Here is a 15,125-nt window from a genome sequence, read left to right on the forward strand (position 1 = left end):
GAAACTGTGTTGGGCACTTGTGCATTGGAGGAACTCCTTTTAATATGTACGTAGAAGAAGCTTTTGGAAGCTCTAAAGTGGGCATTTGATTTACTGTCTCAGTGGAACAAGCCATTGGCAGGTATTCCCAAAATGTTTTCTTTTCCAGCCATATCAAGGACCTTCAAGTTCCTGCTGCCAATGTGTGCGTTCTGCTTTTTTTTTTTTTTTTTTTTTTAACAGAACAACCAAAGCTTTCACACTTCTCTTTGTGCCACCTGTCCATCTGAAAAATTCTACTTTGTTTAAAAAAAAAAGAAAAAAACAGAAAAACAACAGAGCAAACAAAACCACATGAAAAAACCATCACCTGCATTAGAATGCAAGCTATTTTTACTTGACTGTCTGCTCATGCTTCTGGATGCTCCCAGTGATGCCAATTGAAGAGAACTGAGGAGCTGTTCGGGACAAATCCTAACAAGGCGTGGGCACATTCATCACAGATATTGGGGTTTTGAGTTAGAGTCACAAATGGCTTGCTATTAAAGCCAAAGATGAAGAGCCAAAATGCACATGCTTCTTCATAATATTGCATCTTTAGAATCTTGGATTGTGTGGGCCTATTCAGTGTTACAGAATGTGACTAAATGCTAACATCTCTGTACTTCATAGAGCTCTTACAGCAATGATTGATTCTTAGGACCGTGTTCTGAAACATGCCAAGACTGGCCTGAGTGATGGGGTTCTTTAGAAATTTGCACTGCAAATAATGACTTGCAAATTCATAGCAGTGTGTGTTGCTTTCATAATGCTCAACCAGTTGCAGAACAATACGTTTAAACACTGCTGCTGCTTAGTTTGATTTAGTAGAAATAACAATTTTATTTTCTGAGAGCTTACTGGTAGATCTTGAGAAGTAGTTCTTGTTGCTTTATGGCTTTCTCTCTCTTTGCTGCCTAGGTGTTAATGGATATGTTCCATCAAGATGTAGAAGACTTAAGTGCACTAACTTTATCTGATGAAGAGCCCTCCACTTCAGGGGAGCAAACCTATTACGACCTAGTGAAGTCATTTATGGCAGAGGTTCGGCAATATATAAGGGAACTTAATCTCATTATCAGAGTCTTTAGAGAGCCATATGCCTCCAACTCCAAACTGTTTTCATCTCATGTAAGTGTTGTGTTTAAATAAATGTATGTATATATAGCGTAATGTATAAATCTCAGTGAGCATTTATAGAACTTAACTATTGCCCAGTTTAACACATCTGTAGCAAAGAAAACACTTCCCTTCAGTTCTGAAATGTGAATTGTAAAGGAATGCTTGTGAGGAAGCATTTTTCCGTAGAAGAACCCATTCAATTTTATGTATTCACGTGCAGGAAGGACTAGTTTAAGGTTGGTCAGTGCTCTCTGCCATGTTCAATTCACTGTAAATGCTTATATTTGTACACATACATATACAAAGTCATTGTTTTAAAAATAAATGCTATGATTTTACATTTCAAAAGTTACACAGTATAGATTATAAAATCTTGTTCTGATTAAGGAAATGTTTGATTCTTGTGTAGTAACAGAATTGTTTTGCATGTAACACTTGATCTCAAATTGCGTCCAGTTCCTCGTTGATTTTTGTCTGTTTCTGCTGCTTTGCAGGATGTTGAAAATATATTTAGTCGTATATCAGACATTCACGAACTTAGTGTAAAGTTATTGGGTCATATAGAAGACACTGTTGAAATGACAGATGAAGGTAGTCCTCATCCGTTAGTAGGCAGCTGTTTTGAAGATATGGCTGAGGTAAGAAAACACTGATTTTTCTGTTGCTATTGTTAATCACGTGTATTTTGAGGATTTGCCTATAGGTGCTAAGCGTATGCCTATGGAAGCTGCCTTTGTTTAGATTTTTATTTCCTCTTCTAACCCTCCCCCAGTCATGAGTAGACTGTTTTTCTAGAGTGCATTCACTTTTTTAGTATTAGTCTTCAAATTTTATAGGCTGTTTAATCTTTAGTTACCGTGGGGAGGGGGGCATGGGAGCAAACAACAACAACCCTGTGATTAGATTTCAATAGCAAAGTGAAGCAAGGGCTTCCTTGCCAGCAGGTGTCCTGAGGTGGTGAGGAGGACTATTACAGTAGGCTTGCTGAGGGATGGAGACCAAAGCTTGCAGATGGAGGAAATCACAGAGGAAGGTCTTCAAAAGGAATATTGTGGCTGAGCTTCTGCAAAAATTTAACAATCAAAACCTGATCAAAGCCTTCTTTAAGCGAGGAGTCAACTCATTACCACAGACCCTGGGTGAATAACCATGCTGACATCTGTCGGGAGGACGAGTTACTGTGGTTGAATTAATTCAGGAGATTTCTACAGGTCATGGGAACCGATGTGGATTTGACAAGTGGAGTGTTGGATGGATGAGGAACTGGCTGTGAGAATTATTCCCAAAGTCCGGTGATCAGTGGCTCGATGTCCAAATTGAAATGAGTGACAAGTAGTGTCTCTCAGAGTTTAGAACACCGAGACTCATGCTTGTTAAACATCTTCATCAATGACATCAACAGTGGGATTGAGTGTAAATTCAGAAAGTTTGTGAATGATACCAAAGCTGTGTGGTGCAGTCAGCACACCTGGCTGGGATGCCATTCAGGGAGACTTAGGCTCCAACAGTGGACTCAGGTGAATCTTAGGAGATTCAAGTGCAAAGCCAAGTGCAAGGTCTTGCCTGTGGGCTGTGGCAAACCCCACTTAGCAGTACAAGCAGGTGAATGTAGGATAGAGCACAGCCTTACAAAAACAGCCTGGGGGTACTGGTGGATGGCAGTTGGACATGAGGCAGCCACGTACTCTCACAACCCAGAGATACTCAGCTGTATGCAGCTAAGCTCCACAGAGATTGTCCAACCTGAATTATTCCAGGAGTCATTGTACATAAAGCTTGACGGTATTGATTCATCTCTACGTTTTAGAATAACTAGGCAGACAAATCTCTCCAGTGTAGTATGTGTGTTTTCTTTCAGCAATCAGTTTTGGTTATTAAATCAGTTTTGTATTTCTTCATAGGAACTAGCATTTGATCCTTATGAATCGTATGCACAAGATATTTTACGACCTGGTTTTCATGATCATTTTCTAAGTCAATTATCGAAGCCAGGAGCAGCATTTTATTTACAGGTAACTTTCTTTTTAGCAAGCATTATTATTATTATTATTATTATTATTATTATTATTATTATTATTATTATTATTATTATTACATTCTATTGTTGCTTCAATACATTTGTTTTAAGACTGAAACTTATTTCTTTTCTAGTCAATAGGTGAAGGCTTTAAAGAAGCTGTTCAGTATGTTCTACCCCGGCTGCTCCTTGCCCCTGTTTACCACTGTCTTCATTATTTTGAACTACTAAAAGTAAGAACATTGTGTCACTGAATATTTTTCATCATTCTCTATGTTGGATATTAGAACTTATTGGGATCAGTTAGATGTAAGAATTTTGCATTTAAGTAATTTGAATAAAAGGCAGGCTATATGTTCTGCTACGTACTAGAACTGTTTTACATCTGCTAATGCTTTTTATGTTGAATTATCAAGTCAGTATTAAGTATCAAGTTCAGAAATCAATAGGGATATAGGTACTAATATTCTTGGAGTGATGGTTTAAACAGTGATGAAAGACAGTGATGTATAGCTCTATCATAGAAAATGCCCAAGATTTTCTCAAGCTGACATTTTGTACGTTTAAGACTGCAGTAAGATTTCTTTTTGTTTGGACTTTATTCTCATGAAATACTGACCTTACAGTACACATCCCATGATGGGTGGGTATATCAGTGTATACCCTTCCCAGGAAGGCTTGGTTGAGTTTCTTGCAATGAGACCTCACAGTATTGTTACCATATTAAAGACTGGATAGTACACACATACAGGAAATAGATATGGAAGGGTTTTTTTTTTTGAGGAGAGTGATTTATTAATTAGCATTGAATAATAATCTTAGGAGCATTATGAGCAAACTTTCCAAGTAGAATCTCCATATTGACTTAATCTAAATTCCTGAGGGGTACAGAGTTTCAAACTTCTTCATGTTAGTTGTGTGAGGTAGTTTGGCTCAAAAGTGAAGGAAAACGTGGAAGTTTATTTGGTTGTCTTGAGGAATAACCGCGCAGGTCATTTTTAAAACTGTAAACATAGTCTCAACACAGTCTTTACTGATTTAGGTCTAAGAGTACAGTTTTAAAATGTAGCTCATCTCATATAACTTTAAAAAAAAAAATTTTTTTTTGAGACTTATGCTCAATCTATTTGTCTAGCTTATGGCTTTGTTCCAGTTTTTCAGATGTGCTTAACATTTTAAACGTTTCCTTTTCTGACTGTTCCCTGGGAGAGAGGTGTGATGCAGCTGGTGTGTGTTTTGCATTAAAGAGACCTACACAGATAAGATTCCTCTGTTCATGTTTCTATTGTATAGTCTTAAAATGTGCTATCTCAGTGCTTTGCTTGCTTCTACATGAATGTGCTATTGTCGTGTGTAATAGACATGGCGTACGTTAATGCTACCTGAAACACATCCTGTGTTACCTCTTGCCACTGGTGATTTTAATAGAGGAAAGAGGGTGTATGTGCTTAGGGAAGGAGGGAGGAACAGCTTATATTTCATCTCTTGTAGGGCAAATTGGGTTCTCAAATAAACCCAGCTCCATGAGGTTATTGGTCCTTTCACAACTCTATACCTGTGCTTTGTGTGAAATTCTTCCCTTCTCTCCTTTTACCCCCTGTGGATATGATACTGTTGAGTTGGATTTCATTCAGCATGTGGTGATAACTTCCCAGGCTTTCTTCACTGTGATTTGCCAGATGGGATGTATGTGATAGGCAGTGATGGACAGTGAGTGCATGTGAATTAAGACAGCAGCTTTCATGGCAGTAGTTTCATCTGTCAGTACATACGTGCACACAGTATATGAATGCCTCCCTCAAACAGTTTCTGCTGACAGTTTTTGCTCTTACATCTAGAATCTTCAGATGGATTCCGGCTTGGTTGTATTTAAAAATGGCCTAAATTGCTGCAGAAGGGTGCTTGGGGAATTGCCATTTCATTGACACAAGGTTGCACTGAATTATTTTGTATGGTAAGAGTCCTGATTTAGTGTTGGCAAAGTCTGAATGATTAAGATGCATTCTACAAAAAGGGATCTCTGGAGATGAGGAAACAAAATGTAGGCAGAATATTGTATGAAGTGGAAAAAATGTTTTCTCTTGAATATGAGATTCTGAAGGAGAAAGGGCTTAGCATTTTTCTTTGAGCATGTTGTCTAATCTTACATGCTTTGAAGTTACCTGTTTAAAACACATCTCAAAGTTACCTGCTAACAGTGCAGACTACAAAAAAATGCAGTTTCTCTCCACTGATGTTTATCATGTTTAGAAGCCAAAGTCCTTCTGTGAAGCCTGGCAGGGCACCAGGAGCACACAAATACACGTTCTATTTCTGGCTGAAACTCTTTGCTATAACTTTGTTGGAAAATCAGCATATGACTAAGGGCTGTGCTCTCCTTCAAAAAGCCTAAAAATTCCCAAACGTTTATGTAAGAAATTAAGCATATAAAATAACAACTTCTTGTGAGACTGTGCCTTTGTGCAAATTTGCAGATATGGTGAATGGGTTGGATGCAATGAGATGATCTCGGAGGTCTTTTCCAACCTTAATGATTCTGTGATAACACATAAGTTAGTTTGTGATCCAGTCAGTACTGGGCTGGATCACCTTGGTGTGGAGAATTGCTGAGTCTTAATAGTTGAAGTTTGGCAGTCTGCTAAGTTCTTACAGTGTGTGCAGTAATGGATCGTTGTCCTGAAATATTGTCTGTGTTGCTTGTATTTAGAGCTGGCAGTGTAATTATAGGTTCTGTAGTCTGATGTGCTTCTATCCAAGCACAGTAGCTTGTATGTACAATATTGTTTTGAAAGTGAAAGTAAGAGCAAAAGTATTACTACTGCTTTACACGTATTTGTACACTTCACTGCAGATGAGAAGGAATTACCTTGTAGAGTATTTTCTCCATTATTCTACTGAAATTGCTTTACTGCAAAAGCTGGATAAAATCTCAGAAGAACTAGAAGCAAAAATTCTTTCCTTTGCTCTACTTTCTGTGCTGCTCAGTGCTGCTTATGCAGTGCTATTGCCATTCTGCTGCCAGACCAACAAATGCTGCACTTTGGTCCCATGAAGCAGGGAGTAGGTTGGCATTGGGTCAGACTCTCTGGGCCAGACTCTCCTTATCAAGGTGATGCCCTCTTTGGAGAAATCAAGTGCAACACTAACTACTCGCTGACTTTTTTTTTACTGATGCATTTACATTCAGTTTCAGTGTCCTGTGTTCTGATCTGTGTTCCAGGATTTCTCCTTCAGGGCAAATCTGCCTGGAACTTTGGGAACTAGGAAAACTGCCTTCTGGAGCTGATGATTAATTCCAGTTCTCAGTGACAGCTGCTAATGATGGTAGCTCCATCATACATAATAGCAATTCAAGCTGAACACCCATGGCCAAGCTTTTGTGAGGCTAGGCAAATGTATTAGAGGAACTTGGACAAATTTTGGTATTTTTCCTTATAAATGAAAGTTCTGACACAAGGAATCACTACAGGACTATGTAGGGGGGAAAAAAAACCACCTTATTCTAGCTGGGACTTTGAACACCTGTTGGTTGTCATTAGTTTTTGGAACTGTGGTAGTCATTGTACAGTCCTTGACAAACTTGTATTGTTGCGTTATCTTTTTAATAACAGTAGCAGCCTGTTTCCCTGTCCTTCTTTCCTGCTTTGATTCCTGTGACATTGTGTAGAAATGGAAGATCCTCAGACAATGATAGATCGCGTTTGAGACTTAATTTACTTGTTTTTTGTTTCTTTTTTTTTCAGTGGAAATGTGTTTGGATATGGAGATGGGGATTTAGTCTCACTACCAGCATGCTTTCTCCATTAACTTTTATTGCAATGGAGAGGATATATCTAGATTGCTCTGAAAGTAACGCCTCCTGTTTATTTCCATGGAAACTGCAACAAATACAAAGGGCACAATAACACTACTTGATAGAGCAAATTCTCAGATACAAAACACTTTTTCAACAATAGTAACCACCATTAGTTGTGTTTTTTCACCAGCAATGAACGAGAGCCTGCATGCTGTGCTTGTACAGGTCTGCACCAGTGGATGTGACCTGCTGTCTTCACTGCTGAAACACACCAACCACTGCCTCATGTGCTCACATCCACTGTTGGGTGTTTTGGCCTCTGATGGGCCAATGTAATAAAATGGAAGGCATTACTTTTGAAGCAGCTCTTATAGTTCTCCAGTATTAAGGTCTAAGTCTTTTGTCAGTACTTTGATACTGTCAGTAGGAGCTGATCGAAAGATGTAAGAAATAACCAAGAAATAATACATACAGCATGCTGTGTTCATCATTCCTGTGGACTAAGTCAGTAGATGGAATCTTGCTTGTCGCTCACTTCCTCTGCTATTTTTTGTTAATCCTTTCTTAAATAAATTAACAGGGTTCTACCATTCCTATCCAGAAGGATCTCTGATACTCTGAATTCATCCAGAGTAGCATTCAAAAATTAATATGCTTCTATGCAAAGAGAAGTATCATCCAGTTGAGCTCAAGGCCTTGCAAACATACCACAAGAATCAGATTCATTTGTCTTGGAGCAGTAAAAGTAGATTTCAGTCTACTTTGGAGTTATGAGAGAGGAAAGGAAGATGTTTGCAGACTGTGTTGCTTTTACTGTGGTGGAAAATTTGGGGGACAAAAGTAAAGAGTAGAAATACAAGTGTGGAAGCACATAAGTAAATATTTTCTGGTATTTAAAATACGGATCTGATTAAGTGTTAAACTATGCTTCTTGAATTTCTGAAGTATTGTGCAAGTTGGCTGACAATTATGAGACAAACCAAAGTGATGGACAGTAACAAAGAATTATAGAGCATGAAGTCTCTAGAAGGATTTACGTGAACTGGTATGTTTGTTGCAGAAAGGTGATGAATCTGTTGTGGAAGAGATGTCAGCACGTGAAAACAACATACATTTTTCAGAGAATGCAGAGCACATGTACTCTGAGAAAGCCTTCTGTAAACAAGTAGCTATTTTTCAAGTAATGAAATCTTGCCATTTAAAATGCATGCATAGCAGTTAATTGCCTACAAAAAGTTTGAATGTTTATGAGATCCACACCATAAAGAAGCTTGCTTGAAAAAAAGGCTTTGTTTTCATATGTGTTCCTTGCTGAAATATATATTGGTCATGTAAGCTCAATAATGAGAATTGCTCACATACATGGAACCCTTTGTCATTTTAAAATGAATTAAATAAATAAAATATCCCAAAGCGAAGTCTGCTCTTTCCAGCTGAACTGCGCACTGCAATAAAGCTTGAGCAGACCTAATCTGTAACACTGCCTTCTACCAGGTCCTACCTATTGAGAATTCTGATGGCACACTGGCACATGAAGTCTGTTATGCGAGTGTTGAAATGTTGAACTGGTGGGCAGCAACGCTTGACAGACTTCTGTGCAATGTGTATTTCTGAATAGCTCTTGCTGACTTTTGCTCAGTGGCCATCCTAATTTGAATAAGAATACGTCAATATAATGCAGTTTATTCCTGATGCAGATATATTGTAATACCTAAGCACTTTTGCCCTGTCCCAGTAAAAGCACCTGTATTAAATAAACAAAGCAGCAGTTCCTTTCTGTCACACCTTGCAGCCCAGAAGGCCAGCTGTGTTCTGGGCTGCATTAAAAAAGGGGTGGCCAGCAGGGAGAGGGGAAGGTGATTGTCTCCCTCTATTCAGCTCTTGTGAGGCCACATCTGCAGTACTGCGTCCAGGCCCCCAGTACAGGAAGGACGTGGAGCTCTTGGAGCAGGTCCTCAAGAGGGCCGCTAAGATGATCAGAGGGCTGGAGCACCTCTGCTATGAGGAAAGGTTGAGGGAACTGGCCTTGTTTAGGTTGGAAAAGAGAAGGCTTTGGGGAGACCTCACTGTGGCCTTTCAGTACTTATAGAGCATATAACCAGGAAGGGGAACAACTGTTCATGAGGGCGGATAGTGATAGGACAAGGGGGAATGGTTTCAAACTAAGATAGGGGAGGTTTCAGCTGGATATTAGGCTTTTCTCACGGAGGATGGTGGCACACTGGAACAGGCTGCCCAAGGAGGCTGTGGATGCCCCATGCCTGGAGATATTCAAGGCCAGGCCTGGATGTGGCTCTGGGCAGCCTGGTCTGCTGGTTGGCAACCCTGCACACAGCAGGGGGGTTGAAATTACAATATCATTGTGGTTCTTTTCAACCCAGGCCATTCTGTGGTTCTGTGATGCTATGATTCTCTCTTTAACCCAAATCATCTTGTTTTTTTGGACTCAAGTGGAGTTTGATACCTTCCATGTACCTTGCAGATCTGCTTTAAGTTATGTAGTCAAGCTGTGCAAGTATTGGGATGTTTGCAGTAGAAGTTCAGGCGATGCATATTTTCCTCTGTTTTCATGCTTTACTCAATGGGCTGAGCACATGTTAACAGTGAGAGTTAAGACTGATTGTGTAATAAGACAAGTGCTTTTTTGCTTCTCTGTTTTTCAGTATGTACCTCCAAAAAAATGCTGGACTTCTTCAAATTAATTACCTAGTATATGGGGTTTGATGTTGGACATGTTTAGAGAAGATTAGATAATTTAAGTTTTAAAATGGGAATTCCTAACTAATAAATTTTGGCAGGAGAAAAAGATTTTACTGTTGTTTTGTTAATATATTAAATTCTTCCATTGTTATTGGAAATAAGCTTCTTGCTATAATGCAAATCTAAGTAAAGTTACATGTATGTATATTTTTATTGCGCTGTGCTCAAGATTGTCTGGGTTTGTATGGAAGAAAAATGATTTTTGAAATCAACACGTAACAGCTGTGGATGCGTGTTCAAGAGTATTGAGTGTCCCTTCTACTTCAACTGTGAATTACCTTGTAGACTGCATTTTCCAGAAATGCAGTGTCACCTGTGATTTTTCCTACTTGGTTTTGCAGATGGTTTCTCATTGGTTTCCAAACAGTAGAGAGATCTCTGGATGGGAAAGCACTTGTTTCCCAGAATGCTACTGCTTTGGGCTGATCTGCAATTATTTGTAGCAACTGTAAATTTAGGGGGAGCTCTCGGGAAATCAGTTATGTTAAGAAAACTGGCTTCTAGAATTGTTTTATAGCAGAGCGTTAACAAATTTATCAGCCTGTGTTTCTAAGAGGAGAAGCCTGGTTGTTTTGTTATTGCTTCTTTTTTATTCCTGCTCATAAAAGTTTTGGTTCAGGATTACCTTTCAGTCGGTCCCTCGTTCTCATGGAGCACTGCCAGAAGTGATGAAGCACTAGAGCAGAAGCTGGAGTCATTTGTGTTGGCATCCTTCAAGTTGCCATGGATGTTGAGTTGCTCACTCACGTAGCATTACACTGCAGAAGAGGCACTGAGATTGCACTACAGATCAGGTTCCCTTTGCTGGCTTTCCATGTGTTTTGTTGAGTCTCTGTGGGCTTTGAGTTGTCTGCCTCCTCTGTGCTGTTGTCTTTTACACGTGGTCATCTCACCTCAGATGAATCAGGGAACTTGTAGATCGTAAGTAGCAGTGATTCGATTTAGATTAGTTTCCCAGGGAAGCAGTGTTCTAGTTTGTACCCCTCATGACACTTACTAGTACTGCTACATTTCATCATATGCAGATATGTTTTCATTCTTCGGGGTTTTTTTTTTGCATGAATGTCCCTGACAGGCTAGGAGAAAGGACTACAGTCTTCATTTGCAGTATAGAAGGATCTCATTCGTAACTTTGGAACTGGCTTTATAAATACTACCTAGTCCTTGTATTTTGCAGCAAAATACCTCATCTTCCACGTCTTGTTATCTTTGAAGAAAGTCATGCTTCTTAGCATCTACCTTTTTCATTCGTTAGGGGGCACTGTATGTCTACACAAATATCAGTGAGACTTGCAGAGGAGTTTGCAAGCATTTCCAGTGTTGCCATTTCACTTCCTATGATCTCTTGTTCCGAAGCGTCTGAGGGTCAGTGGTAAGGTGAAAGACATAGCTGCAATTCTACCTTAGTTTTGACAAAGAACTGTTTTCAATAGCTGCTCGTGGTAATTAGATAAAGCCAGAAAATAAAACTTTCAGGTTTCATTTCCTTGTTCCTGAGGAGTGTCTTCAGAGCACCTTATGATTTGCCATTTGTGTTAGTCTGCCTGTAATTCATGCTTCTACATGCCTCTTTATAAATATTAAATCTGGAGTATAATTACAATAATTGGACTTAGGCTGAGTTTGTACACACAGTTGGAGAAATAGGTTGCTTCCATTGGATCAGGATGGAGAAATGTTGTTAGTAAAATCCCCTGGGATTCTGTCCTCAAGGACAAGGGAGCAGCCCGGAGCTGGCATCTCATTAAGGAATTCTCCCGTAGGGTACAAGAGCATCTTGTCCAACCATGAACCCATCCCCTTCATGCCCACTAACCGTGCCACATCTGCACACATATTGAACCCTTCCCTCGGGGTGTCTCTACCACCTGCCTGGGCAACCTGTGCCAGTGCAACACCAGTCTTTCCAGGAAGAGATTTCTTCCTGATATTCCAGCCTGGACTATTTTTATTCTGCTTTATGCTAGGGTACTTTCTCCTCCCTGTTTGATTGGGGTATTTAAGTCATTGCTCAAGATGAAGAGCCTCCTTTGAACTCCTGAGTGGGAATGGTGAGGTTATACTTTTTTTTCTTAGCTTTTTTTTCTGGCTTTCTGTTTTCATTGCTGCATTTACATCATTTGTCTGAGATCCTTTCTAAACGCACAACTGGCGTAAAGGGAAGGTGTTACCTGCGTGGTAAATCCAGAGAGCAGAATATGATGAAAGGGGACTTGGAGTTATATATTCCCTTAGGGCTTTCTGGGAGCAAAGGCTGTGCTGTTCTGTTGTTTTAGTGCTTGTCTTATAATTAAGCACTCGTGGCTAATGCTGTTTAGGGCAAAAGTATGGCAGATTGTGCTTTGTGAACCAAAGCTGCCTAGAATAAATGCTGTGGTTATCATGATGGCTAAAAAGTGCAAATAAAGCGTGGTGTGGCATTGATAGCTGTTGTACTGAATAATGTACTCTGGTCAGGGAAAAAAATAATGATGTTAGCTGACACATTCAAATGTCAGTTGTGGACATGTTGTATTTAGTTGGGTGTCAGGAGACAATATTTATGTTTTTCTCTGGATGTAAGTGGCACCTCTGTACTACCTCCAAGGATATCTCTTAATCTAATCACTTTACTTTTACCTCTTCTGCCAAAATAAATTGTTCAGTTATGTGGAGCCAGTTCTTGGTGGTGTGGTAGTCTGAAACCCATTAATCCTGCAAATAATTGATGAGATAACAAGGGTTATGTCTAAGCTGCAGCTGTAGGCGGTCATTTTTTTTCACTCGCTATAAAGTGAAACACTTCAGTGTGTAGACTGCCAGATTTAAGGTGGAAGTATAAAAATTTAAATATAAAAACATAATAGAACTTGTCCTGTACAACTCATGTCATAGCTGTAGTTATTACAAAATATTCGTTTTAACCCTTTTACTGTAGTTTTAGTTTATAAATGTGTTGCTTTGTCCTTTTAAGGAAGGTTGTGTTAGTAAACAGAGGCAAGAATGTAGTTGTGTATTTGATCCTGTGCTGTGTTAGCAAGCATGTAGGCAGTGTAGCTGAGGGAAGTGGTAGTTTCTTACAGGCTTTCACATGTTCTATCGTTAAAAGTCAGAGAGGAAAATCATGACAAACTACTGAGCAAAGGAGGGATAAGAGTTGTTGGTCTGGTGGTTGTGTTCCAAAAATAAATTGTTAAAGACAATTAATCTCATGTCATAGAACTGCACACAAGCAAATCTGTACATGAGAACTGTACACAAACAAATCTCCTTCCTCCCTCAGCCCTTGTAAGAGGTGACACATCTACTGCGTTCTTTTTTGAAAATGAGAGGTGAACCAAAGTAGTTTTGTGGTATAAAAAAAACCTCAATTTGTTTGTGTACGGGGGACTGGTGAATTCTGCTCTTGCCTTAACTGGGATTGAGCTCTAACTAGAGAATTGTCTCTCTTGCCTGTATCAGTAATTCTGGTTATTCTGTTAATTTTAGTAGCAAACAGGAACATGCAAAATCGTCAAGTGGTTGGATTTGTTCTTCTATGTCGAACTTTGGGATTTGTGCGTATCAAAATGCTTGTGGTACTTACTGTATCTGACTTCCAATGTTCACAGCAACTAGAAGAAAAAAGTGAGGATGAAGAGGATAAGGAGTGCTTGAAGCAAGCAATAACAGCCCTACTGAATCTTCAAAGCAGTATGGAACGGATATGCTCCAAAAGTCTTGCAAAACGAAGGCTTAGGTAAACACGGTTCCATTTTTCCTGCTTTCTGCTCTTAGTGCTTTGCTTTAAATCTAGGGCTCCCAGTTTCCTCTTTTAGTAAACAATGAACAAAATAGTTTGTGACAAGCCTGCTTTTTCAGAGGAAGTGACATCAAAGCCAAGATAATTTGTTATTGTTTTAAAACCGTTCAAATTTCTCTGTGTCCCTCCATACTCGTAGTTGAGACCTTGTGAAAATTCAGTTGAAAGCTACAACGTTTGCAGGTTAGTCATACTCAGATAATAAATATCAATCTGAAAATATTTTAAAAGAGCATTTAAGTGTGCTTAGAAGGGACTGTTCCTGGATTTAAAACTACTTAAAGTAATTTGAAGAGCTTTATATACAACGGCTAGTTAAAATTATAGCTGGATAATGGAGTAATCAGTAGAACGATTGTAGTAAATTCTTGGATCACACTGTCTGCCATTTGATTTAATGCTAGTATTTTTTTAACCTGTTGTTTAAATATTGCTTTTGTTCTGAAAATTATTTCAGCATTTTCTTTGCTAAACAAGTTCTCTACTGCAAAGTGTAATCTTTGGGCTCGGACATGAATGAATTTAACAACTCATTTTCTCTTCATATGCTTCTTTCAAATTAATGCATTCTAAAATCATTTGTCAGCTATGGAAATGAGTGATGTGTTAGGCTAGGAAGCACTGACAGCTTTCTTGCTCTGGCTGTCTGCATTTAGGTAGAACATGTGTTGCATAGAAGCTAAAAACGCACTCAGATGGGTTACTTAGAAAAACATTCATCAAGCCTTGTAGTACTGCTTTCAGAAGATCCTGATCCTGGGTGCTTATACTGCATTCTCAGTGAGGTTTTCACTGCTCAGAAAGATTATCTTGTATTTCTGATGTTAGTGGTGGCTGTGTTTTTAAATATGTGCATACTAATAAGCTGCCTTTTTCTCATCCTGCTCTGAAGTGAATCTGCGTGCCGATTCTATACTCAGCAGATGAAGGGGAAACAGCTAGCAATTAAGAAAATGAATGAAATCCAAAAAAATATCGATGGTTGGGAGGGTAAGGACATCGGACAGTGCTGTAATGAGTTCATCATGGAAGGAACGCTCACACGCGTTGGAGCAAAACATGAGAGACACATATTTCTATTTGATGGCTTGATGATTTGCTGTAAGTCAAATCACGGCCAGCCAAGGCTTCCTGGTGCTAGCAATGCAGAATATCGTCTAAAAGAAAAGTTCTTCATGCGAAAGGTACAGATCAATGATAAAGACGACACTAACGAGTACAGACATGCTTTTGAAATCATCTTAAAAGATGAGAACAGTGTTATTTTTGCTGCTAAATCAGCTGAAGAGAAAAATAACTGGATGGCAGCGTTGATATCTTTGCAATATAGAAGCACGCTTGAAAGGATGTTGGACGTAACAATGCTGCAGGAAGAAAAAGAGGAGCAGATGAGATTTCCAAACCCTGAGCTTTACAGATTTGCAGAACCTGACTCAGAAGAGAATATTGTGTTTGAAGAAAACATGCAGCCCAAATCTGGAATCCCCATCATCAAGGCAGGAACTGTTGTCAAACTTATTGAGAGGCTGACTTACCACATGTATGCAGGTGAGGCACTTCATAACCAGAACAGGTGACAATTAGTTTATGCTTCTTGTTTTCCACATTACATACAACAAACTGCATACCAT

The 15,125-nt window shown here is 39.2% G+C and overlaps 1 protein-coding gene across 2 annotated transcripts in view; it reads left to right on the forward strand.

Annotated features, from left to right (window-relative positions):
- Positions 1 to 15,125, forward strand: part of SOS1 (SOS Ras/Rac guanine nucleotide exchange factor 1) — a 43,482-nt gene that overhangs the window by 12,814 nt on the left and 15,543 nt on the right. For both annotated transcript variants that reach the window (XM_052695788.1, XM_052695797.1), the window contains 6 exons: positions 940 to 1,149; positions 1,635 to 1,778; positions 3,042 to 3,152; positions 3,292 to 3,390; positions 13,304 to 13,431; positions 14,387 to 15,042. In XM_052695788.1, the coding sequence (XP_052551748.1) occupies positions 940 to 1,149; positions 1,635 to 1,778; positions 3,042 to 3,152; positions 3,292 to 3,390; positions 13,304 to 13,431; positions 14,387 to 15,042 (1,348 nt within the window). The remainder of the gene's footprint in view (positions 1 to 939; positions 1,150 to 1,634; positions 1,779 to 3,041; positions 3,153 to 3,291; positions 3,391 to 13,303; positions 13,432 to 14,386; positions 15,043 to 15,125) is intronic.

Source organism: Tympanuchus pallidicinctus, unplaced genomic scaffold (assembly GCF_026119805.1).
Source record: "Tympanuchus pallidicinctus isolate F22 unplaced genomic scaffold, pur_lepc_1.0 scaffold1, whole genome shotgun sequence".
NCBI classification, from domain to species: domain Eukaryota; kingdom Metazoa; phylum Chordata; class Aves; order Galliformes; family Phasianidae; genus Tympanuchus; species Tympanuchus pallidicinctus.